Consider the following 24402-nt stretch of genomic DNA (forward strand, 5'->3'; position numbering starts at 1 on the left):
AATTAGCAATAAATTTTAATATTATTAATTTTAAGCATAACGGATTATCAAAGCCGTGCATAACTTAGCAATACTGGACATTTCAGGCAGAAAATCCGATAATCGAACTCCAGAAATACGTAATACGTTTCCGCTTTTTTTATCTTTATTTCACTTTATGAGAATATGCATTTATAAAAAACTTTTATTGAATAAAGTGAAAATTAATTAAATTTCTTTGATTCAGTAATAAATAATAAGAAAGCTAAAAATTATATTTCTGCATCTCTTTTCCTTTGTATCAGCCTTTGTGATGCATCTACGGAATTACGTAGATGCATAAGATAAATCTACGATGGATTCTTTCCGCAGATTTGTGTGAACAGAAATAACATATTTCCACAGAAAATAGGACAATTTTATAAAAAAATATTGAACTGAAATTTTTTGAAAATTCCAAATCGATGAAAAATCATCCAGAAAAAAGATGTTATCAACTCATTTACACATTTTCGATCATGTGCTCATCGTTGAGCAAATTATGAAACATGCATTTTTACGCTAGAATGTGCACAAAAGGTATATATAGCTCAATATATATATACTTTATGTACCGAATGTTTCCATCAGAAATATTCGTCTATCAATTTTTAATTATTTTTACGAAAATCACAATAAATCAGAAGAAAAGAAATGAAAATTTACTTGTCTTGAATTGCTCACGTCAAGCGGGATTTTTTTTAGGTTATTAGGCAGGGTTTATTAGGTTTTTCAGGTTTTTTTAGGCAGCCACTTCATTTATTATGATGAGAGCCTCCACTTCCTTAAAATCAGATTACCAAGCTGAAAATCACTGTCTGATTAAGTTCATGAACTTTTAGAAAGGTATCTTTAAACACTTTAACAATTTTTCTATAAGAATGCGTTGTGAAGTAATGCTCAATAATAAAAATCATTCGGCTTGGAACAAACTCCTCTCGATCTTGCACCAAGCAAATGATTTTTAAAGTTAACAAACTAAGATTTCAAGTGATATATATTACTTGTAACAGCCCGAGGGTGCCATCCATTGAAACAATTTGCTGATAATATGCATTTTGGAATTTCCACAATTTTTTTGAAAGTTTTATGTGGGAGACGTTTTGCTCACGCTGCTTAATACAGTCACACCGTTTTTGTGCAGTCCTTCTTTATAACATATTTTATGCGATGTTTTTATGCCGTATATGAATTCCAACGATGTTGGCGTTGTAATGTTTTCTAGCTGTGTACACGGTAAGGCGCTGTTCGCCTTTAGACGCTATATTCATCTGTTATCAAGAGTTATAACTTGGTTCAATGATTACTTCGTACCAAAAGTTGAAAAATATATGACAGATGGGTCTTCATTTTAAAGTGTTGCTAAATTGTTGACAAGGCACCCGCCCATCCTTGTTTAGAATATCCTAATGTACAAGAAGTGTTTACAACCCAATACGACTAACCTTTTACAGCCATTGGATCAGGGCATAATAGCAACTTTTAAAAAGCATTATGTGAAATTGACTTTCAGCTACATTTTGGAAAAGCTAGAAACGATGGAATAAACCTGAAGTTTGGAAAAAGTTTTCAATTTTAGACTGCATAAATCACGCTACTGCACCAATTGCTCAAATAAAAGAACGCAATTCGTTCAGATAAAAGAACACAATTAAATTCGTGCTGGAAATCTGGCTATCGTAACATTTAGATGCAGCTGATCAAACGACCGTCGTCGCAAAAAACGTATCACCGACTTTGTCTTAATAAAAAAAATAATAAATTGTAATATATTCAAGTGATGAAAGGGATCTTGAACCAGTTCATCACAAGAAGATGCACGTTTTGGACTAAGACAAGTAGCTGTGAATTATGTGAATTTTGTATGTGAATTTTGAAAATTTCTCCACGTATAAACTAAGAAATTATTTTTTTTAATATTTCCATGTACAATTTTTTAATCTGTTTAAAAGCACCTTTCCCACTACCTTCACTGCACTTCCCCACTAAAATTTTTGACATACTTTCTAAGTGCACCTTTTTTTATGCGATCCCTTTCCACTGCATGAAAAAACAATTTTTAATGTGTTGTAAAAAATATTTGTGATAAGTATTTACAAAATTTCTGAATATGTTTTTTTTTTTTTTTTTTTTTTTTTTTTTTTTTGTGCGGTTTCTTTTATGTGGTCCTTATCTACCGCACAAAGGTTTGACTGTAATCGCTAAGATATCTACTAGACTATCAAAACGGCGCGACAATAATATTTTAGGTTTCGTATTTAAAAGTGATTTTCAGCATATTTTGTTGGTATTTGCCATATGTTTAAAATCTCATTTTACTGCAGCAATACATACTGGGCTGAAAGAATCACTGCTCTTTTTTTTTTCCTGTTATGCCAGATATACACTGACAATGAAATACACTGACATTAAGAAATCCTCCGCTTTCAATATTAGCTTTCGGTCTGGAGTTCGCTGAACACTGGTAGTTCGTTCTGGAGTTCGAATATAGGCGAATGGTCTGGCTGCATGGACGTTTTCGTGTTTTTCTTCTGTGTAACGTGTATACGCCCTTAGAAAGTCTTTTACGAAGGCATCTCTCTCGCTTAGGCCCTCGAGTGCTTGGCCATAATCAAATAAACTAAACTAAATAAAACCGTGAAGGGAAGTAAACAGTAATATTTTAATAGTCTCACATCACATTGTTGTCATGCACATACTCGGTAAGGGGAAGCTACCAACCAAGCCCTGCCAGAAGAACAGCTGAGCTTGATGCGAGAAGGACAGCTTGCGCGTGTGAAAAAATTTGAATTGAGGTTTCTGTATTCCGAGAGTGGAGGTTTTTTGGTTAAGAACTGAAAGGTGCAATGTATTACTTGTACGTTTGATGTAATTGTGAATAAAAACAATACTTTGTGAAAAGATAATGTGTATTTACAAAATGATAATATAGCTCATGTTATTGTTAAACCTGCTTAAGTGTGCCAGTTTATTTCCTGCGAATAGAGTTGACTAATAACATTCATAAGTGGATGGAAACGAACCGACAAAGATGAATTGGTCCAGGATCCTGACAATTTTATTAAACGGAATGAATCATGCCATGTTATAGAGTTACAGAAACATTAAATAAATTATTGGAAAGAATTGTAAATTATTTTGTTGCCAACTTGAAATATGAGCACAAAAGATTCGAAGCACATATCCGGATCAGAGGACGAAAGATCCGAAGTTCATCAGCGTATAGAATGATGTAATCACTGATTTGCCAAGTTTCGGTATTGTAAAAGTAATGTTTTAAATTTGTTCTGTTTTTAAAAGAACACTCTAATTAGTAGGGTTTAAATTTATCCATACCCTTTTAATTTTATCTGATGAACACGGAAGAATGAAGCGGAAGAATAAAGTTAGGAAAGTAACTACCTATTTAGCGAAAGCGACGCAAACTGTGCGTTTCCTAATCTTTTGCAAGGTCACCGTACTATACAAGGTTTGCTCTTCTCGACCTAAGTCAAGCAAAATGGTGACGTAGATATCCTGCTCCAAAGCAAGGTAGACCCACCAGCAGCCGAGCGATAAAGTCGCTGAACACTAGTAGTTTCGGTCAGGGGTTCGAATCCCGTCGAACGAGGTGGCTGCATGTGTATTTTCGTGTTTTTTTCTCCACATGTAACGTGTATACAAAGCAGTTTCCCTTAGAATGGTCCTCCAGGAAGGCAGGTTTTTCATTTTACTAGTAGCAGATATGTAGACGCTGTCTCAGAATCCCAGCTAAGGATGTTTAAAGGATGTTGTTTGCCTAGTTGTTTTACTAATGGATGATAATATTTGTCTGCGCTTAGCTCTTCAATGTCAGAATACCTGGAAACAGATGATATCTCTCAAATGAACTGGCCAGGTTACTCATCAGATTTGAACCCGATTGATCAAGTGTGGGAAAGTTTAGGTCGCAGATATGTATGTGTCTTTGGACCTTCCAGGATCTGAAAAAGTGGACTTTCGGAAGAATGGCGTACAGTTCCACAATATTTGATCCGCAACAGTTCCACAAGTGTTTACTATCCACAGGCGTTTATTATAGTTCCACAAGTGTTTAGTATATTCTGTGAAATCAAGATGTCATATTTGTATTTCTGCCAGACGTGACTGTATTTCGTATTAACGAAAGATTTGAAGACAAGCAGAGGAGATAATTTTCCCATTAATTTTAAATTTCCATAAATTTCACTTTCAATTCAACATTCTGAGATTACTAAACCAGTAAAAACAATAGTTCTTTAAAAACATCGTACAAACTCTTTAATCATTTTTCAATAAGTTTTATTTTTATCACTGTCCTTTAATTTTAAAGGGTGTATGGACATATGTGTGTGAACACGGAGTATTAAAATCGATTACACGATTATCTGTTCCTTGAATTCCCAGTTTTAGACCAATGGTGCTAATTCAAGGAACCAGCTGAATAAGGTGGTCTGTTAGACTATTCTAATTTTGATCACAAAACATCTTTTCGCAGGAAATAATCATAAAGAGATTAAATATTTGTCGAGTCTTTCTGAGAGGAAAATTTCAATCACTAATTTGTTCTTTAGCCCAATAAAGACATTTTAAAGGAGGAAAAAATGAATCGGTCCTTAATGAGAAAAATGTGCCAAAAATTTATTAAATTTAATTATTTAAACGATTTTTATTGATAAGAATTAAGATATTGATTTAAAAATCAAATTTAATTAAATGTAAATTTCGAATTTTAACATTATAAAGTATTTTCTCCCTCCTTCCAGCATGCATTCGTGGTGTAACGATAGCACACTCGGCGCGTGTTCGAGAAGACAAAGCGCGAATTCTCGCTATGTCTTGAAGAACAGATACTACAGAAGAAAGTTTAAATAATCTTTTTATTTGAACTAACGTATACACTCATACGATGCTCACAATTCACCACCACTTGTGGCTAAAATAAATTGAACAGGTTTGAGTCCCGGCGAGGGCAATGCTCATTTTTCACATCTCCTGCTTCGATATATCCTACAGTTGATGACTCTACAGTGTTGCCCGAACTAAAAGGTGGTGGAGAATAATTCGGCACCACCAGGATTTGGCGATTGGGTCTGCTAATCCCTCTAAAGGGAGAAGTATATAAGGTATTTTCTCCCTTTTTCCAGCATGCCTTCGTGGTGTAACGGGAGAACACTCGACGGGTATTTGAGATTCGAGTCCCGGCGAGGGCGTAGCTCATTTTTCACATCTCATGCTTCGATATAATCTAATGACTCTACAACTTTTTTACAAATGGTAACTGAAGCAAAAGCACCCAAATCAATATTTTGGAAGCGCAAAAGTTATTTTTGAGAAATTCACCGTCACAAAGTTTAAATGCTCAGCTATCTTTTGCAAATTTTATACGAAGGAAATATTTATCTTAATGATATCTTCAGATTTTTGTTTGTACGAAGGATGTTTTTGCTTTACTAATTCGTCTACAGGAAGCATATTTCTCATTCACAGTTTTTCTTATGGATCACGTATAAAAACTTAAGTTTGACATATTTCTACTAAAAGATATCATGTAACGCAACCTGCCGTAATCTGATGACTTGTAAAGGCATGGCTGTACAGCCAACCAGTCGAAAGACCCAAAGCCCGGCAATAATTTTTTAAATATCCTGCATATATATATATATATATATATATATATATATATATAGGGTTTTAATGAGAGTTTCTCGCCAACACAAATATCGTCTGCGCAAACAGTTCGAGTTGGCGTGTTTAATCATATTTTGTCAAACGATTTTAGGCATTTGAAAGAAACAGACTTGCTTTAGAACACTGTATTGTGAAATTTGTAAAAAAAATATCGTTATCATTAAGTACAAAGTGTCTGAAATGGAACTGACTCGCTACCAGATTAGAACTATCATTTACTTCCAGTTCCGTTTAAAAACGTCAGCTACAGAATGTCACCAAATCATGTATACAGCTTTAGGTACTAATGTTGTATCATATGACGCTGTGAAGGTTTGGTACCGGAAGTTCAAAAACAAGGACTATGACATTCAAGAAGCAGAGTTCTCTTGCAAGCCTACTGATGTCTGATGAGGCCTGCCAGCGAGAACTTTTGGAAGTAGATCACTATGCAACCACTCGAGAGCTTGCTAAGGAGCTAGACGTTAGTACCATGTATATTAGTCGCGTTATGCGTCGCATAAATGTGATGTACGAGTTCAATCGCTGGATGCCGCATGAGCTGATTCAAGCAGATAAGGACAGATATGTTCCGGTCTGCATGAATCTGCTCAAATATCAACGCAAGGACAAAATTCTGGACCGGAACGTCACTCGTGATGAAAAGTGGATTTACTCCAACAACACAGGCCGAAAAGTGTGTAGGTGACCCCGTCGGCAGCGTCCCAAAGCGCAATTTAACTAACAAAATTTAATGCTTTTTATCTGATGTGATTACTATCCACAAAGTGCACCAGTAAAAATGTAAAACCCCCGACAGTAGGGTTTACAGCGAGATCCTAGACCATGCTGGCTCTGCTATCAAAGAAACACGTCGACCTGAGTTCCAGCGCAAGAAGGAAGTCACATTCCATCATGATAATGCAAGACCACATGTGTCTGCATTCACCGGCTGGACTCTGTACGGACTCGAGTGGGATCTTTTGTCACACCCACCATATAGCCCCGACATCGCTCCATCGGACTTCTATCTTTTTTCACACCTGCAGCTACATCTTGCTGGTGCTATTTTCCATTCTGCACAGAACATCTGGAATGAGGCTGATCTGTTTTTGAACCTTAGATCGGTGCTTATCGGTGTTTGACAAATGAGTTTTTAGATTTATGTGCATTTTTTCTTTAACGCATTTTCCATCTTGTATCAATTGAGCTCTAATAAACTTGGAACTAGTTTTAAAATGCATGCCCTGTTCACACTGATTTTGTTTTATATCATGTAAGTGTTCATCAGACTAATTCAATGCTTAATAAACCAAACAAATTATTAGTTAAGCATCATAATTAAGAAGCAATTTATTATCATTTTCAGGGTTTGACATGCATGCTCGTATTTGCTATCTTCGCAGCCGTCCTAGGAATGTTTCAGTTTGGATACAATACCGGTGTCATCAATGCTCCACAGAAAGTAAGTAGTTTTGCGAGCAGATTTGTTCTTTTGCAACGAGTTACCAAAATGAATTTCTTATAAAGTTAAATAAATAAATAAAATTGTATATTATATAGTCAGAAATTTCATGTATAATTTTCAGAAATTTCCAGATAATAACTAGTGCTTTTTTCATTGTCAGAATTAAGTTTTCCTTAGCAATTTTTGCCAATTCGAGGTTAAATTTTACTTGGTTTTGAAGTTCTGTGAAATGTTCATCATATCTTTTCATTTGCGCTTAATAAAGTTTACTTTCTGATGTACTTCGCATTCCAAACGTAATTGAAATTTATTTGTATGAACTCGTTAAAGAAGAATAATTTTAGTCCGTAGTCTAAATATCCCATTTTATATGTGTTTGATACGCTAGAAAGGAAGCGAAATGCACTTTACTTAAAATATATCTGTACTATATGACAAACACAAGTACAATAATATCTAAATCTATCTATATATATTCATAGAGAGAGAGGGGCAGGACGTTGTGAAATTACTGATGCAGAATGGATGCGTATGTTCAGCACAATTAAAAATTTCCTTCATAACATCTGTGTCATGCGAAGATTTTGCATAGAGCTAATGCATTTGGGCTTTTTGAAATCTTCAACTACTTCACGAATAAAATGATTTAGCTACATATTTTATGACTGTTCTTTAACTTACTTTAATCTTGTTCCCGTAAACGTTATAAGGTAGTGTATTAAAGACCTATCTTCGAGCTGTTCCATAGAGATATCAGTTGTAAAAAGCTCGTCGATTCATTCATAAATTTTACTTTGTAGTTAAGTATTAGGAATATTTTTAATATTTAACAAGTTTTGCGGAAACAAATCCTATTTTCCAATATTCTGCTGTTACTGGTAAGAATACTTGAAGCGCAACTTGAAGAATAGTATTGTTACGTGCGTACGGGTTCGTAATAGATTGAATGCACAAGTCCAATAAAAGGTTAATAAAATTTATTCTTATCAAAAGAAATATAGCAGAACGCTGGATTTTTCCTCAAAGATATTCGTAGAATACCCCAATATCACGCAATATAATCAGTATTTATACTTTAAACAACTAAAACGTTAAATAGAACGCAATCCACAGCGCAGATAAAGCTAATCCGATGAACAATAATAAAGATGTTTCTCTCCGGCTTTTTGAAGCTTTTTATCGGTCGCCAGAGAGCTCTAATAATTTCTTTGCTTCTCGAGATTTCTGTAAAGCAAAAGAGTAGAATTACGGTTACAGCTAACACAGTAGTCAATTACATTTATTCAATTTAAATATAAATTACGAGATATCTATTTATAAAATGTTAAAAGCACGTGCTTTTGTATTTTTACTTTCCGTCGTAGCTTTCTCTTAAAATATGTCTCGTTTTGCATTCCACGGAGAAATAAAACAATTTTAATTATGATTCTACTAACATTAGCTAAATGAATACAAAATTCATAACACTGCCCCCTTCCCAAGGACTGCACGTCCCGTGTAGTAGAATCCCTGGACAAGAAGGTATACTTACAGTTAATGCATCAACGCAATAATAAACATTACAATACAATAACAAATAACATAAACAATAATTACAATAAATAACTTTAAAAAAATCAAATACTAAATCAACAAAATGAGTGCTACTTCGCATTAACTCTTCTGCCCACATATCGCTTATACCAATTTTTCAACGAAACACAAATACTCTTGCTCTTCTAATGTATTCAAGCCGTGCAACGTGTAACTTCTACCGACTTTCTGTCTTCGATCGAGGTAGTCACTTTTCTAACACGAAGAAGTTACCAAACGCTACGCTCGTTGAAATGAAGGATAAAGAATGCGTTCTAGAAAGCTTCAAAGGTACATTAAATTGCCGCAGAAAATGTTTTAACGTGAAAAGATTTTACTTTGAAGAGGGTTGTGTTTCAAAGTTGCAACTAAAAAGAATTTAGGACTTAATAGGCGTAGTCCCTGAACTTTTAAATTTTTTACACACATGTAGATAATAAATTTATATAACTAATTAACCACATTTAAGTGTATGACTGCATATATCTAAATTAAGAAAAAGACTGATAATTTTATATTACCTGCATATATATTTATATAGTATTTTTTAACACAGGTCTGCTACAGCCTCACAGCTCGCACGTGAGTTGTTTACTGTCACTGGAAACTCAGCTTCACGGTCTACAGTTGTCCGAAGGCTTCATGAGATAGGGCTGTATACCAGAAGACTCGTTATTTACGTTCCATTCACTGCAGCACACAAGAGAGCACGTTTAGTATGCAGGCGACATGCGCCTTAGACTATACTTAAATGTAGTATCGTGCTCTTTACAGATGAGTCGAGACTCAGTCTGGATACTGATTCTCGGCGTACCTGTATCTGAAGAGAGCCTGGAACACGGTACCATCCCTCCCTCATCAGGGAGAAGGATCTTAACGATGGTGGAAATGATATGGCTCAGGCAAACATATTGGGCGGCCGCACACCCCTCAGTGTGCTTGCGAAAGGTACGCTGGTTGCTATTATAAAGGTATTTCTCTCACTTTCCTAGCGTGTCTTCGTGGTGTAGTGGTTCATCACACTCGTCGGTATTCCAGAGGTCCGTGGTTCGATTCCCGGCGAAAGCGTTTGCTCATTTTTCATCTCTCCGGCTTCGAAAAAAAAAATCCTTATGTCTCTACAGTGGCGCTCATACTAAAAGGGCTGTGGATGATAATTCTCCACACCCAGGATTCGGTTGGCGACTAGGTCCCCGAAAACACTAGTCGCCCTTTAAAAAGGGGAGTATATAAGGTATTTCTCTCACATTCCTAGCGTGTCTTCGTTGTGTAGTGGTTCAGCACGCTGGGCCGGTATTCCAGAGGTCCGTGGTTCGATTCCCGGCGAAGGCGGTTGCATATTTTTCATCTTTTCTGCTTCCAATTAACCTAATAAATCTACAGTGGCTCCCGAACTAAAAGGGTGTTGGATGATGATTCTTCTCACCCAGGATTTGGCGATTGGGTCCCCTAAAAACCCCAGTCGCCCTTTAAATGGGGGAGTATATAAGGTATTTCTCCCGCCTTACTAGCGTGCCTTCGTGGTGTAGTGGTTCTGCACACTAGGCCGGTATTCCAGAGGTCCGTGATTCGATTTCCGGCGAAGGCGATTGCTCATTTTTCATCTTGCCTGCTTCAAAAAAAAAAATGCCTAATGTCTCTACACTATGAGGTATAAAGCGGACATCTTAGAGCCCTATGTTCGACTTTTCAGAGGCACCGTTGATCGTGGGTTCCTGTTAAAGAACGATAATGCTCGTCCACATAGGGCTCAGCTGGTCGACGATTACCTGGAAAGTGAGAATATTCGCCGCATTGATTGGCCAGCTAGATATCCTGACTTTAACCGTACAGAACATGTCTAGGATGGTCCTGGGAGGACAATTTCATCTCGCCATCCTCCTCTGAGAACCACCCCAGAGTTAAAAACTGCCTTGCTGCAGGAATGGGATGGCCTGCCACAGGGACTCCTCATCCTGTCCAGTATGCCGTCACGCTGCGCGACTTGTTTGGCTGCAAAAGCGGACCATACTCTATTAAAATCATTTTCATCACAATGTATATCACAATGTTGGCTTTCACTATGAGCTTTACACTATTGCCCTACACTATGAGCTTTACTGATTATCATGCTTACATAAAATGACTTTTGAATGATACATCTCTTTCTCTGTAATAAATGTATAATCAAACTGAATTTCATTAAAATCTATCCATTGGTTTTTCAGAAATTCGACATAATGTGCAAATTCTCTTAATTTTGCACACGAGTGTAAACTGATATGTTGCTTTACTATTTCATGAAAAAAAAATTTCTTTCTTAGATCATTCAGAAGTTCATCGCTGATGTTTACAAAGCCCGAACAGGGAAGGACATCTCAGAGGATTTTCGGGACTTATTGTGGTCTTTGATTGTATCTGTATTTGCCATTGGAGGGATGATTGGAGGCATGATTGGGGGTTCTATTGCTGACAAATTCGGAAGGTTAGTAAGTTTAAATAATGCTATGTACCAATATTCAGCTATATTTAATGTGAAAGTTACTCTTTGGTTTTTAATTTAATATTCAGCATGAAACTTGCAAGTATAATTTTTTTATGTATGTAATAAATTTAGTAAATTAAACGTATCGATTTTGTTTTTAAATACATTCATTTTACACAGCTGCAAGAAGAAAGTAATCAGTTTCGGTTCTCATATATTTTCTGTAGAGGGAAAAAAATTTATTAGGATGGTAGTTGTTGATTCAGTTTCATTTTCATTTATTCATTCATAGCAATCATAGACTAAAGTATAGACTTCACAAAAACTGAAGCATATGCAATTAACCATACGTCTAAACTAAAATTACAAAATTAATTACAGAAATTAATAGAAAAAACAAACAGGATACGTACTGAATATTAACTTTCTCTGAAATTAAGTTACAAGATTATGAGATGAAGTTAATAAAATATTTAATTTTGGGATCAATTTAAGGTTTGCTGATCTCTAATTAAATTCCAAAAATAAATTTAGCCTTCAAGTTTAAATTTGTTGTACTTTATTTTTTGTTACTTATAACCGTTGCCAAATTATCGTGTATTGTACAAAATCTTACAGTTTAATAATATTTTATGCATATCTCTTTTTATTTACACTTTAAATTTCTTATTTTTAGGAAAGGAGGTTTACTAGTGAATAATGCATTCGGTATTATTGGAGCAGCTCTAATGGGATCTAGCAAAATTTCACAAAGTATAGAGATCCTCGTAGTGGGCAGGCTTATTATAGGAATGAATTGCGGTAAGGCATTTCTCTTTTAAACAGCATTTTCCACTCAGTTACTGACATTCACACTATTAACTACTGAAAATCATGTACTGAAACGCAAGAATAAAAATTTCTCTTGCCCAAGCCCTTTATGTACAGATCATGAATATTATTTAAATGTATTATTTCGACACTCTTGACGAGCCTTTTAAAAACAGTTCATACTGATATTTAAATGGTTGATTTGGATACTTAATTAATTAAAAAATTGCTTTTGGTGGAAGGTTTGTTTTTTTCTTCGTTATGGAATTACTGTGTAAACGAAACTTTCACAGTTTTTGATGGCAGTAAAGATCCAAATTTTGGCAGTTAAGTCCTAATGGTTTTGGCCCGAATCCCCGAAATTTCTAAGCAGACGTGAAAAAGAGGCATTTCCTTGATGGGTAATTCCAAAATGCCTCTGTTATTTTACACTCAGACTCTTTTCCTTCCGATATACTGCCTTAACAGTTTGGACCTATTTCATGATGCATGTATGTATACCAACTTAAAGGGGTTACGACAAATATAACTGAAAACGTATACTACGCATGATTGCTTGTCGGTTTTTACTAGAAAGATAAATTAACAGATATCTTATCAAGTACACATTTCACTGATTGTCGCCAAGACAGTATAGTGATTAGGGAAGCCTACTGCGGTACCGAAGGGCCCGGGTCGAATCCTGGAGAAGGCATGGTTGTAACTGTCTGTCCCCCCTTGATAGGAGGCGACGGTTGTAACTGTCCGTCCCTTGATAAGAGGCCTATTAGGTGCCTCCACAATAAAATGATTACTGCTTCTAGCCTTAGGAGTAGCCAATGCTGAACAAGCAAGTGCCGGTCATTAGATTTAAAAATAATAATAATAATCATTGATCCCGCCTTTAGATTTAAAAATATAAAAAAAATCCCTGATCTCGGCAGTCACCTCACCTTTTACAATGAGTTTCTCAATTTTATTCTTTTCATCCAATTTCTAATAGAGTACAATAAATTTAATTTCAGCATTTCATTTCATGCAAAAACTTTTTCTGCTTATTTTCCTCTCCAAGCAAAAGCTTGTCATTTTATTAAACAAACACAAAATGCCTTCTTCCTACCGTTATATTTTTCGAATTCTTAACGTTTTTCTATATGGTTTTCCTTGCTTAAGTCTTAGGAATTCGCCAAAATTTGGTTTTAGTTTAAGTATCAATTTCCCGATATGTTAAGTCTTTTCTTATGATTTTACATCCTCCCCCTTACTTTGTCCAAAAGTTGATGCTACATTTAGTTGATCGCTTTATTATAATTTTTTATTCCTATTCTTATATTTCTTTGGTCTATTTGAACATCATAATTATGGCAAAGTGACTCAAAATATCTTTGTTATTTTAAACTTGTGCCAAATTATTTGCAGAAGCTTACAACATTGCCTCAGACTGCTTAAGACTAAATTACACTCAGTTTTAAAAGTATCTACTTGGCCAAAAACATTGACTAGCTTTAATACGCTTGATGCTGTCACAGAACATGAACATGAACACATACGTACAGAGGATGTTCCCACCCTTTTTAGACGAGCAAAGCAAAATCACCTGCTTGGAATTTTTTAACTGTATATTTTTAGAAAGTATTAATTATCGTCTGCTACTTGATAGTTTGTTTACATGCAAAATGGTGCTTTTAAAGAAGTAATAGAATGAAGGCTACTATGTTTGTGCTCTTTCCAAAGAAAATTATTCGTATCTAGTTATTAAAAAACGCTGTGAAAGCCTTTAATGTATTTCGATATCTAAAGCTACGATAATTAATATTGTCAACAAGAAAGGGAAAAAAGTCAAAGTTTAGCGTCAAGTGGAAAAAAATGTTCCAAATACATATCCAACAAAAAACCGGAATGTTTGGAATGTCGCAAAGGCAAGATCTTTAATGTCAAAAGAAAATCTGCAGTCAAAGGACACTTGCAAAATTATTACAATACTCAGAGTTAACTGTAAACAAAGTGATAAATGCTGACTTATATTTAAAAAAGGCGAAAAAAACTTAATGTGCGTCGTTTTTCTCCATGACATACCACCGAATGCAGACTGCGCTACAGAATTCATTATGAGAAACCTTTATCCAGATAAAAATGGAAAACTAATGTTAGAATATATGAATATCTGGTGTATTTACATGACTGAAATGAAAAAGGACCCATTTATTGTCATCAAAGAGGCAAAAAAAGTATTAAAGCATCGTTCAAAGAATCTAAAGAAAGTTTCCAAATGGATTTATAATTATTGCTGTTTTTTCATATAATGGCAAATTAAAAATAAAGAAAGTGGAAAAATGTTAAGATCAACTACATATACTATCAAGGACATATTTTATACCCAGTTTTCAAATGTGAAAGGCCTTCTTGTTACCAACAGAACCATCAATCAGAACTGCATTAAGACAAAGCATGCAGCCATATCTCAAAATTCACTATTAATTTCCTAGAAAATATGCAACAAGAAAAGGGTATCAAGGCCATATCTTTCACTCATACCCCTACTGAATCTCTTTATGAATCCTGATCTCCCTATCTACCCATGGAGTTTTTTCTCTTTTGGACTTTTAAAAAGCGGATTGTCTTGACATCGACCTGCAGTTGTCCTTGGACTTTGGAAAGTTGTTCAAGAGGAATGGGCTAAGGTACCTCTTAAAAATCTTTACTGCCTTGGGGAAGTTATGGTGTAGAAGGATAGTGAAGAATAAGCGTTATCAAATACAACATTCAAAGCACAAAACTTTTAGGTAAAGTATTTCTGTACTTACAATGAAAATCGTCTAAAAATGTGTGAACAGCCTCTGTATTAGACAAAAACAAGTTCTATAAACTGCAGAATGAATGTAGAAGTTGAAACATTTTACAAGTTAGTATACAAGTACATTGAAACATTTTACAAGTTAGTATACAAGTACATTGAAACATTTTACAAGTTAGTATACAAGTACATTGAAACATTTTACAAGTTAGTATACATTTGTATATATGGATACTGATACATAAATTCAAAACATATTTTATTATTAGGTATTAGTTTTTGTGCAATTAAGTTTATATTTGCTCATTAGGTGTCAACACTGCATTGGTGCCGATGTATTTATCTGAAATCTCTCCACTTACGCTGAGAGGAGGACTGGGTGCGTTTTATTATGATTTTAGAATTTAAATACGTGTTTTTCATAGATTTTCTAGCATCCTTTTTTCTTTTTTTTACTAGTATTGATAAAATTTGCAGATATTTACTAGATACCACAGTTCAGCATTTATTCTGCAGGGACCGTGAATCAATTAGGAATCACTATTGGTCTTCTGTTATCACAGGTGCTAGGCATACAAGCTATTCTCGGAACAGAGAGAGGGTGGCCATTCCTTTTTGGTATGTAATAATGTTCTGGACTATTTAAAGTACTAAATCTTAGAAAGAAGCTTGTACAAACAGGGTTAGACAAAAAAGGAAATGCCGCATAAATTCTGCCATTATTGTGCTAGAGCATACAAGTAGTTCTTTGGAGATGCTGAAGCAACAAGAATCAACGTAAGCTGCATAAATTTTCGGAAGAGTTTCGAAGATTCTATTCAAACCTTCAAAACTGAAAGTTATGCAAATGACGCTGATTCTTGTTCTTCAATTTCTAACATCTTCTACGACGTGTTATTGTAATCAATACCAGCAGTTTAAGTTATAATGTACTACTACTGACGAAACGAAGTGAGAATGACGAAGAACGAAATATATATCGAAAAATACGAGTTTGGACAGCACATTCCAGAAAACGTTAAATGTCCTGAAGAATATCACGATATATCGTACCGCAAATCAAAATTTTAGCTCACGAATTACTCTTTGAACCAAATAATGAAGGACATTTAATATTTTCCACAAGTTAGGTAGATTGTTCTTGTAATGGGAAACAAAAGAAGATAACAATTTATCCGACAAAACGATAAATTTCCAGTTTTCAAGGCTTCCATTGCTTTCTGAACTACGAAATGTGCTTTTTTAGTACACGTGTCTGCCCATAATTGCATACTTAAAGTTAGCATTCTTCTCCAGTAAATAGCCGAGACTTCATAGAATCTTCATCTTTCTACACTCATCATTTTATCTGTTGTAGTAAGCGAGGTATTTGTTAGGTGCGCTCCAATAATCGTGCTTCCTAGAAAAATCTCCAAAGTTTATTATTTGATAAACCCTATACAACAGATACCTATAATCATAGCAATTTTAATGAGTAGTTGAATTCTGCCGTATGTATCCTTCTGGATATATCGATATTACACATTCGTTTACATCTCACTTAGCGTAGGAAACCACTATGAAGAAGAGATTGTTTTATAAATCTACTTCTGTAGGTGCTTCCATTCTTTTGTCTAGTCCCTGTAATTATTATATAGATTTTGGAAGTTTGCTTCTGTTCTTCAAAATCTTGTTTTGTTTCAGAAAAAATTAAATCTCCTGCAAATTATCGCTTATTTGTTTATAGTATGTTAAATGCAGCTAAAGTTTTAATTCGTATATTTTTTTACTTGATTCTTTGAGTTTTAATTTGGAAACAGAAATTATATTATGAAACGTTTATTGAGAAAACTAAAAGCCGTACTTTAAGAGATTATTCCATTCATATAAGAATTCTTTAATTAGGTCTCACAAAATTCTTACTAATTCGTGTGATCATGGAATTATACTGAATAACAAATTTTAGCTTTTCTCGTGATACAACAATGATATTGAGAGACTTATTACAGCTTACAAGTTAACTAAAAGTAATTTGTGGAATTATTTTAATTAAAACTGAGACACATTTGTCCCAATAAGCTCCAGATGATGTTCTAAAAAAGCTTTCAATTAGTTTTACTTTTATGGGAAAGGAAATAATGCTTAATTTTTATTCTGTACAATAATTTAAAAAAGATACGTTATACGTTTTTTAGGGATATCTGTGATTCCTGCAGTTTTACAGCTTCTGATTCTTCCCTTATGCCCTGAAAGTCCAAGATATTTGCTCATTTCAAAGCAGCAGGAGTCTCTCGCCAGAGAGGGTAAGTATTCTATCATTTCATATCATACATAATACCGATAAAACTGCATTTATAAAAAAAAAGGGCTTCGGGATATCTTAACTATATTCCAATGTTAATCCTTTTTATCAATTTGCAGCCTTGCAGAAACTAAGGTGCTCAAGTTTAGTCGAAGAAGACATAGAAGAAATGAAAGCCGAAGACAGGTCTCAGCAGCACGAACCGGAGGTAAAAGGTTTCAGAATAGAATTTGTTAAAATTACATTTTAAAGTCTACAGAATATGAATCGGGCATCAAAACCATTATAGGAAATTAATTTTAAACGATGAAAAAATATAGAAACGTAATTTTTTACAGACAGCTTTTACAGAAGAATTTCGCATACAGCCACCTCCAGTGCAAATCACTATGTGGAAATTGCTGCAGAACAGGTCCCTCCATCTTCCATTAGTAATAGGAGTGGTAATGCAACTTACACAACAGCTTTCAGGCATTAATGCGGTAAGTCATTCTAAACTCTCGGCTTAGTATATAATGAAAATGTATAATGATTAAAGGGACTTAAATTTAAAGCAATAAAAAAAGTAATTGGAATTTAAGTGCTGTAGGGTAGAATATTTGGATAGTTAGCTACTCATTACTTTAGGAATACTTTCCCACCTAATCTGACACAAAAGTCCCCGTTAACGATGTCGTTTTAAAACTAAATGATTGATTAAAATTATGGGACATGATGAAATTATTTGATAAAAAAACGATCGTAGTAAATACGTGTAGATCATTCTCATAATGAAATTTTTCGAGAAAAAACACCCTGTTATAAGTTTCATATCCAGAACTTTAAACGTAAACTAAGCTCTAGAAGAATGTCCTTGCTAGCTTTTCTTTGATAAAGTCTATATTACTACCTATTGGTCAACAATTTCCAGATACTCTGGGAACGTACGTAGCCAAATATACTGAAGATACAGCAATTACAAATACTTCGCGTAACCCAAATCATTCAGTGGACAAATTCCAATTCAGTATTAGCAATATTTCGTCCATGTGTTCAGTTCATTTTCATCAGAGGTACTCAATCTCCAGTCATCATCTCAATAAAATGCTATGAAGTCGTTTTAGACAGAAAACTTACCTTTAAAGAGCGTGTTGAATATGCGCTGATTAACTCCGTTTACATGTCCTTACACAGCATGCATGGTAGGAATTCAAAACTTAGCCTCGATAGCAAAAGAACTTTCTGTATCTCTTTGATAAAGCCAATACTTACTTATGTTATACCAGCTTGAGCAATCGTTCTTAAAACCAACGGAAAAATTTTTATCGTTTGCGCAACCTGCTAAGAAACATGGTCAGTGCACCATGATTTATAAGCAAGAGTACTACGTTAAATGATCTAAATCACTAGCACAGCTATATTTCAACAGCTTAACTTAACTTCTTTAATGAGACTTCCAACATTAGAGTTTTCTGCAATTGCTGCACTGTAGGATGATTATCCTACAGTATGAAATAATTTCAAAAGACTTAAAAATAGTGCATCACGATCTCAAGTGGTGAAGGTTGATCCAAAATAATAAAATGAAAATTTTTAGTACTTTTTGTATTTTCATTTATTGTATCATTTCTCTGTGTTTGCATATCGAAGGAATATGATTCTTATTAGTCATTTCTATATATTTCATAAATTTAGTATCTTTTGTACATCTGTTAATGATTATAGTCGTATTAGGACTGTATTTAATTCCAGGGATATTTTATCGTTTTATATCCTCTCCTGTGTCCCTTGCTGAACAGCAAAACTTCGCATTAATAGTACGGCGCTTAGCTCATTATTTCGCATTTCCAACCAACTTTCTGAGAGAATACATCCAGAGATTCAGGCAAAAACTCATAAGTGGTTATGAGCCTGAATAAGTTCCAAGTTTGAAGAATAAAGACTTTAAAAGCTATCGCTGACCATCACTGTACTACTTCTCCCTGCGACTAAGTTAAATGGTCTTTGCTAGCTCTAACTTCTTTATGATGTTAATGTGAGAGACTGAGGGCCTATCCAAAGTATTAAAGGCACGTTTTATTTTGAATCTGACTTGAGCATTTGCTCTGAATTTCTCGCAAGCTGGAAAGATTTGATTTTCTATTATTGCTAGTAGAATGTGTAGCCGTCAGGCTCATAAGTAAATAGAAGAGTTCACATTGAACCTTTTTCTGATTTTGCGTTATTCTACTTAATAGTTTTGACGGGAAGATAAGTTGTCTGATTGCTTTATATCCTCTCCTGTGTCTCTAGCTGGACAGCAAAACTTCGCACTAATAGTGCGGCTCTACGACACTAGGACGTAACATTTAGAGTAACGAGGAAACGTATATCTTCAGTAGAACACTTATGACTTAATAACACTTAATAACTTATGACTTAATAACACTTATGACTACTCACTGTTGTAATAAAATGAGTAATTCTACTTGATGTTTTTAACTTTGGTGATAGATTTAAAAGCAGATGTACTTTTTCCAAAGAAGACAAGAGCTGAAACTGTTGACAAATGATGCGGGTTAGTTTAATGATGTAATATTATAGATGGTACTCCAGAAACGAAATCTTACCCCGTATATTTGAAGCTTCCTTCAATTTCATTTACAAGTTTTCGTTATAAAGGGCCTAAAATTCAACGTCGATTTGAATAATTTTATGAACCTTACAATTCAGACAGTTTTATGGATATTTATACGCTAGAGTTTATGATTTTACAAGTTTCAATTTTTATTTTATTTTAATTTTTATTTCATTACCTTTAGTTATATTCATCATGTCTATAAATTATAAGATTTCAAAATGTTGTACCCTGATGATTTCAAAGAATCTCATTCCTTCGCTATCAGATGCACAGTCAAATCTCAAATGTACTCATGAAGTTTATATTTTCATAGGTACTTTACTACTCAACAGGCCTTTTTATGGAAGCTGGTCTTCCTGAGAATGCTGCCAAATACGCAACCATCGGTGTTGGTTCAGTCATGGTTGTTATGACTCTCGTCTCAATCCCTCTAATGGATCAAAAGGGTCGAAGGACGTTGCAATTGTATGGTCTGGGTGGAATGTTCATCTTCAGTATATTCATCACCATCACTATGCTTGTCAAGGTAAGAAGTGTTACGAAGCTCGAACTGCAGAATTTTAAAGCTCGCTTTATACATTTCAGTCGCTTTTAACGTTTAAACTTTTACCTTGATACTTAGATGTATATTACTAATATTTACCAGAAAAGCCAGACTACTATTTAAAATACACAGCTAGCATGCTGCTTGAAACCAAGCAATAAGACTCTAAATTTACTTCGTTGAGTTCCTAGATCGTAATCCTGAGACTTTATACTAATTTAAGCCTCCGTTACTGTGCCAAAGACATTATGTTCCAGTAAGTGCGGTAACGTTTTCCAGTAACTGGGCAGGTGTTGCAGTAATTGAGCCAGCTTTTGTACAGCGCTTTTCAAAGAAAAAAAAGCCTACAATAATAGTCGTAGTGAAAACACACCAAACTGTTAAACACGCTGAATGTAGGGGCTCCTCAGTATAGATATGTGGGTTTTCCTTTTCCCAGATTCTACATCTTATACATATATTTTAGCTATCCATTGATGGTATGTTATTAGAATAGCATAAGAGTTCTTTAAAATAAAGGCTAGAGAGCGAGAATTTTTCGCATGTGACTTATTACTATTTTGTGCATTACATTATATTTAAAATTTTCTTTATTATCAAGAAATAATAGTATTAAAATTATGGTTAAGATAAGCAAAAATAATCAGACTAATAGTTATAAATTATGGTCGGTTTCTTTTAGCATTACTTAATAATTATTTGTGCACATATCTGTTAATTAAAAACATCGTGAATGTGACAGCCGATGATCTTCATTACAGTCTTGATAAAATTCAATGTTTCAACTGCTTAATACACAATGGTGCGGAGCCGACTGGTGCACTCTAAATAAATATATGGAAATGGGAAAAAAGATAAGTGAAACCGTCCATAAACAAGTACGCTATTTTTATTACTCACAGCCCGTGAGTTTATTTTTTGAAAAATACATCAGCCCGAAGCCTTTTTTTAATTTCAATGCGTTATTGAAAGCTTGTTTTGAAGTCGTAGATCCTCATCGATAGCCCTAATTTAATTCACAATGGTTTATTTGAGGTTTCATACAGTTATTATACGTCTGGAGTGCATGGTATATCAAGAACCCCCTTAAGAAACATGTGGTATAGTAAGGTCGGTCATACAGCCAGTTGGGCGTATAGCAGGCCCTAGTCTGTATAGCAGTTCTCTAATCTATAATAACAGGCCTATAGTTTATATAGCGGACTTACAGTGTAGTAGATGAGTGTGGTTACGCCCCATACAGACAATAACATTGCACTGCAATTCTGTCTCAGATGTCGTTTCGTCATAGCTACGAATATAAGTAACATGTTGTAGAGACATTAGAATTATTTTTGAAGAAGGAAAAATGAAAAATTAGAACGCCTTCGCCGGGACTCGAACCGCGGACCTGTGGAATACGATCCCAACGTGCAGACCCCCACACCACGAAGGCATGCGAAGAAGGCGGGAGAAATACCTTACATACTCCCTCTTTTAAAGGGCGACTGAGGTTTTTAGGGAACCCAATCGTTAAATCCTGGGTGAGGAGAAACATCATCCAACACCCTTTTAGTTCGGGCGCCAATTTAGAGACATTAGGTGTTTTTTTGGAAGCAGGCAAGATGAAAAATATACAACGCCTTCACCGGGAATCGAACCACGGACCTCTGAAACACGTGCCCAGCGTGCATACCACCACACCAGGAAGGCATGCCAAGAAGGCGGGAGAAATACTTTATAATGTTACTGCACGTTCCAACAGTCATGTATGACGTACTACAGGAAGGGCATCGCCCACTATTCCGCTTTCTCCACCAATCGTGAAGGGATATCATCCCGGCGCATTATTCAGATTTGAAATGTACCAGTTGGTTCCTCACCGTCTGTGAAGGAAAAGGTTTATTTAAAAACTTTCAATTAATTATTTACGCTATTCATTTTTTAGATTTTTTTTTTTTCATTTTTCTCATTAGAGGCCTTTACTCATACTCTGACATTACTTTTTCAGTTCCTTTACTACTGGATTGCTTACCTCAGTGTTGTCAGCACGTTATTTTTTGTTGTATTCTATGCAATTGGTCCGGGTAAGTTACTCAATTATTTAATTTTCCATCTATAAATGTATTATTTACAAATAAGCATCTAAGTTTTTAAAATCCTTTTACAAATTTAGGTCCCATTCCGTGGATGATTACCGCAGAACTATTTTCACAGGGACCACGTCCAGCAGCTATGAGCATAGCGGTTACTGTTAATTGGTTCGCAAATTTTGTCGTTGGGTTAGTCTTTCCACAAATGCAAGTGGGTAATGTTTTGCTCTTTTTAAAAATACGTTAGTAAATAGTTCATGTTATGTTATTTAAGTGTATTTTCAAAAATTGTGTTCATTCTTCACAGAGGGTGTTTGAGCATTATACCTTTTTGGCTTTTACTCTGTTCTTGGCTGGGTTTTGGACTTTCACATATAAAAAGATTCCTGAGACAAAGAATAAAACATTCGAAGAAATCTCTGCACTTTTTAGGAGGGATGATGACCCACTTAACGTGAATGGAATGGCAGTACTCCGAAATTCTCTACAGCCGACGGAGTTGATATTTGAAGAGAAGCCAGTGGATCAGTGTTAGTGGAAATCGATTTCTCAATATTATTCAGTTCTTGAAAGTTCTAATTCCCTTCCTAACTAAATTAAAATTTGTAATTAATATTCTTCTCATGCACTGACATTGCAGTTTTGCTTAACATATTTGTTTTGAAAAAATCATTTAATTGTATCACTGATTGAGAAATTTGGTTGTTTTTCCTAAAAAATCGTGAACTGTGATTCATTGTCTGCATATCTTACATGGTGCTAGATATTATAAATAATGTATTTATTCTTGTGTTTATTCTAGAGAATTTTTTAAATTAAAAGTCACTGTATTTCCATCCAATATATTTTCATTTTTATCAGTTCTAAAATGTTTAATTATCTCCGCGTTATTGGCACAGAATTTCTCATTCTCCTCAACATTTATTTCAAATTCTTTCAAATTTACTATCTCAAAATTAAGTTGCCATTACTCACAAAGGAAGTACAGTGGATGGACAAAAATATGGAAGCACCTTGTGAAATGCATGTTTGAAAAGAAAGATTGATTTTAATGGAATATGTAGGTGGCGCTGGCGTTTTTGACTACTGACGCCACCTATACAACTTCGTAAATGTGCTAAACAGTTCAGTTGTTGTCGGAGTACTGTTATGTGAGGTTGTCATTGCATTATGTCAGAGTTAACAGACTTCGAACGTAGGCAAATTGTTGGAGCACGTATGGTAGGTGCTTCCGTAAGCAAGGTAGCCGAGGTGTTTAGTGTTTCAAGAGGTACTGTATCGAAGATTTATTTCGCATATTTGAAAAGCGGAAAAACATCATCTGCTAAATCACAGCGCGGACGAAAGTGTGTCCTGAGTGATCGTGACAGACGATCATTAAGGGCAATTGTGACGAAAAATAAGAAGACTACAGCTGCAAAAGTTACTGCTGAAATGAATGTTGTGTTACCGAACCCTGTGAGTACCAAAACAATTAGAAGGGAGCTTCATAAACAGGGAATTGCTGGCCGTGCTGCAATTGAGAAACCACTCATCAGTGATGCTAATGCCCGTAACAGGAAAAGGTGGTGCTTAAGTCATAAAGCCTGGACTATAGAGCAGTGGAAGCGAGTAATATGGTCTGACGAGTCTTCTTTCACATTGTTTCCCACTTCTGGCCGAGTTTACGTCTGGAGAACGCCATCTCAAGCCTATAATACAGACTGCTTGTTGCCAAGAGTGAAACATGGCGGGGGTTCTGTTATGGTTTGGGCAGCCATATCGTGGTTCTCTGCTAGCCCCATGATAACTGTGTCAGGGCACATGACTGCCAAGACTTATGTGAACATTTTGGCCGATCAAGTTCATCCCATGGTACAAACTTTGTTCCCCGATGGTGATGGTGTCTTCCAAGACGACAAAGCCCCTGTTCAAACAGCTCACATTGTCCAGGACTGGTTTTCTGAGCACGAGGATGATTTGTCCCATCTCCCCTGGCCACCAAAGTCACCAGACCTGAATATTATCGAACCTTTGTGGTCTACTTTGGAACGGAAAGTGCGTTCTCGTTATCCACCGCCAACATCGTTATCTGAACTTGCCACCGTTTTGCAGGAAGAATGGTATAATATTCCCTTGGCAAACATACAGGAAC

At 35.1% G+C, this 24402-nt stretch overlaps 1 protein-coding gene across 6 annotated transcripts in view; it reads left to right on the top strand.

Annotated features, from left to right (window-relative positions):
• Window positions 1–24402, top strand: part of LOC118202690 (glucose transporter type 1-like) — a 125274-nt gene that overhangs the window by 93195 nt on the left and 7677 nt on the right. For all 6 annotated transcript variants that reach the window (XR_015038435.1, XR_015038434.1, XR_015038433.1 and 3 more), the window contains 12 exons: window positions 7055–7150; window positions 11029–11189; window positions 11866–11990; window positions 15083–15151; window positions 15289–15390; window positions 16947–17054; window positions 17173–17261; window positions 17392–17535; window positions 19966–20178; window positions 22187–22262; window positions 22352–22479; window positions 22576–22798. Coding sequence is in view for 1 of the 6 variants with exons in the window: in XM_085807354.1 (XP_085663480.1) it covers window positions 7055–7150; window positions 11029–11189; window positions 11866–11990; window positions 15083–15151; window positions 15289–15390; window positions 16947–17054; window positions 17173–17261; window positions 17392–17535; window positions 19966–20178; window positions 22187–22262; window positions 22352–22479; window positions 22576–22798 (1534 nt within the window). In the remaining 5 variants the exon portion in view is untranslated. The remainder of the gene's footprint in view (window positions 1–7054; window positions 7151–11028; window positions 11190–11865; window positions 11991–15082; window positions 15152–15288; window positions 15391–16946; window positions 17055–17172; window positions 17262–17391; window positions 17536–19965; window positions 20179–22186; window positions 22263–22351; window positions 22480–22575; window positions 22799–24402) is intronic.

Source organism: Stegodyphus dumicola, chromosome X1 (genome assembly GCF_044657685.1).
Source record: "Stegodyphus dumicola isolate Sdum_Otavi_A_Nest chromosome X1, ASM4465768v1".
NCBI classification, from domain to species: domain Eukaryota; kingdom Metazoa; phylum Arthropoda; class Arachnida; order Araneae; family Eresidae; genus Stegodyphus; species Stegodyphus dumicola.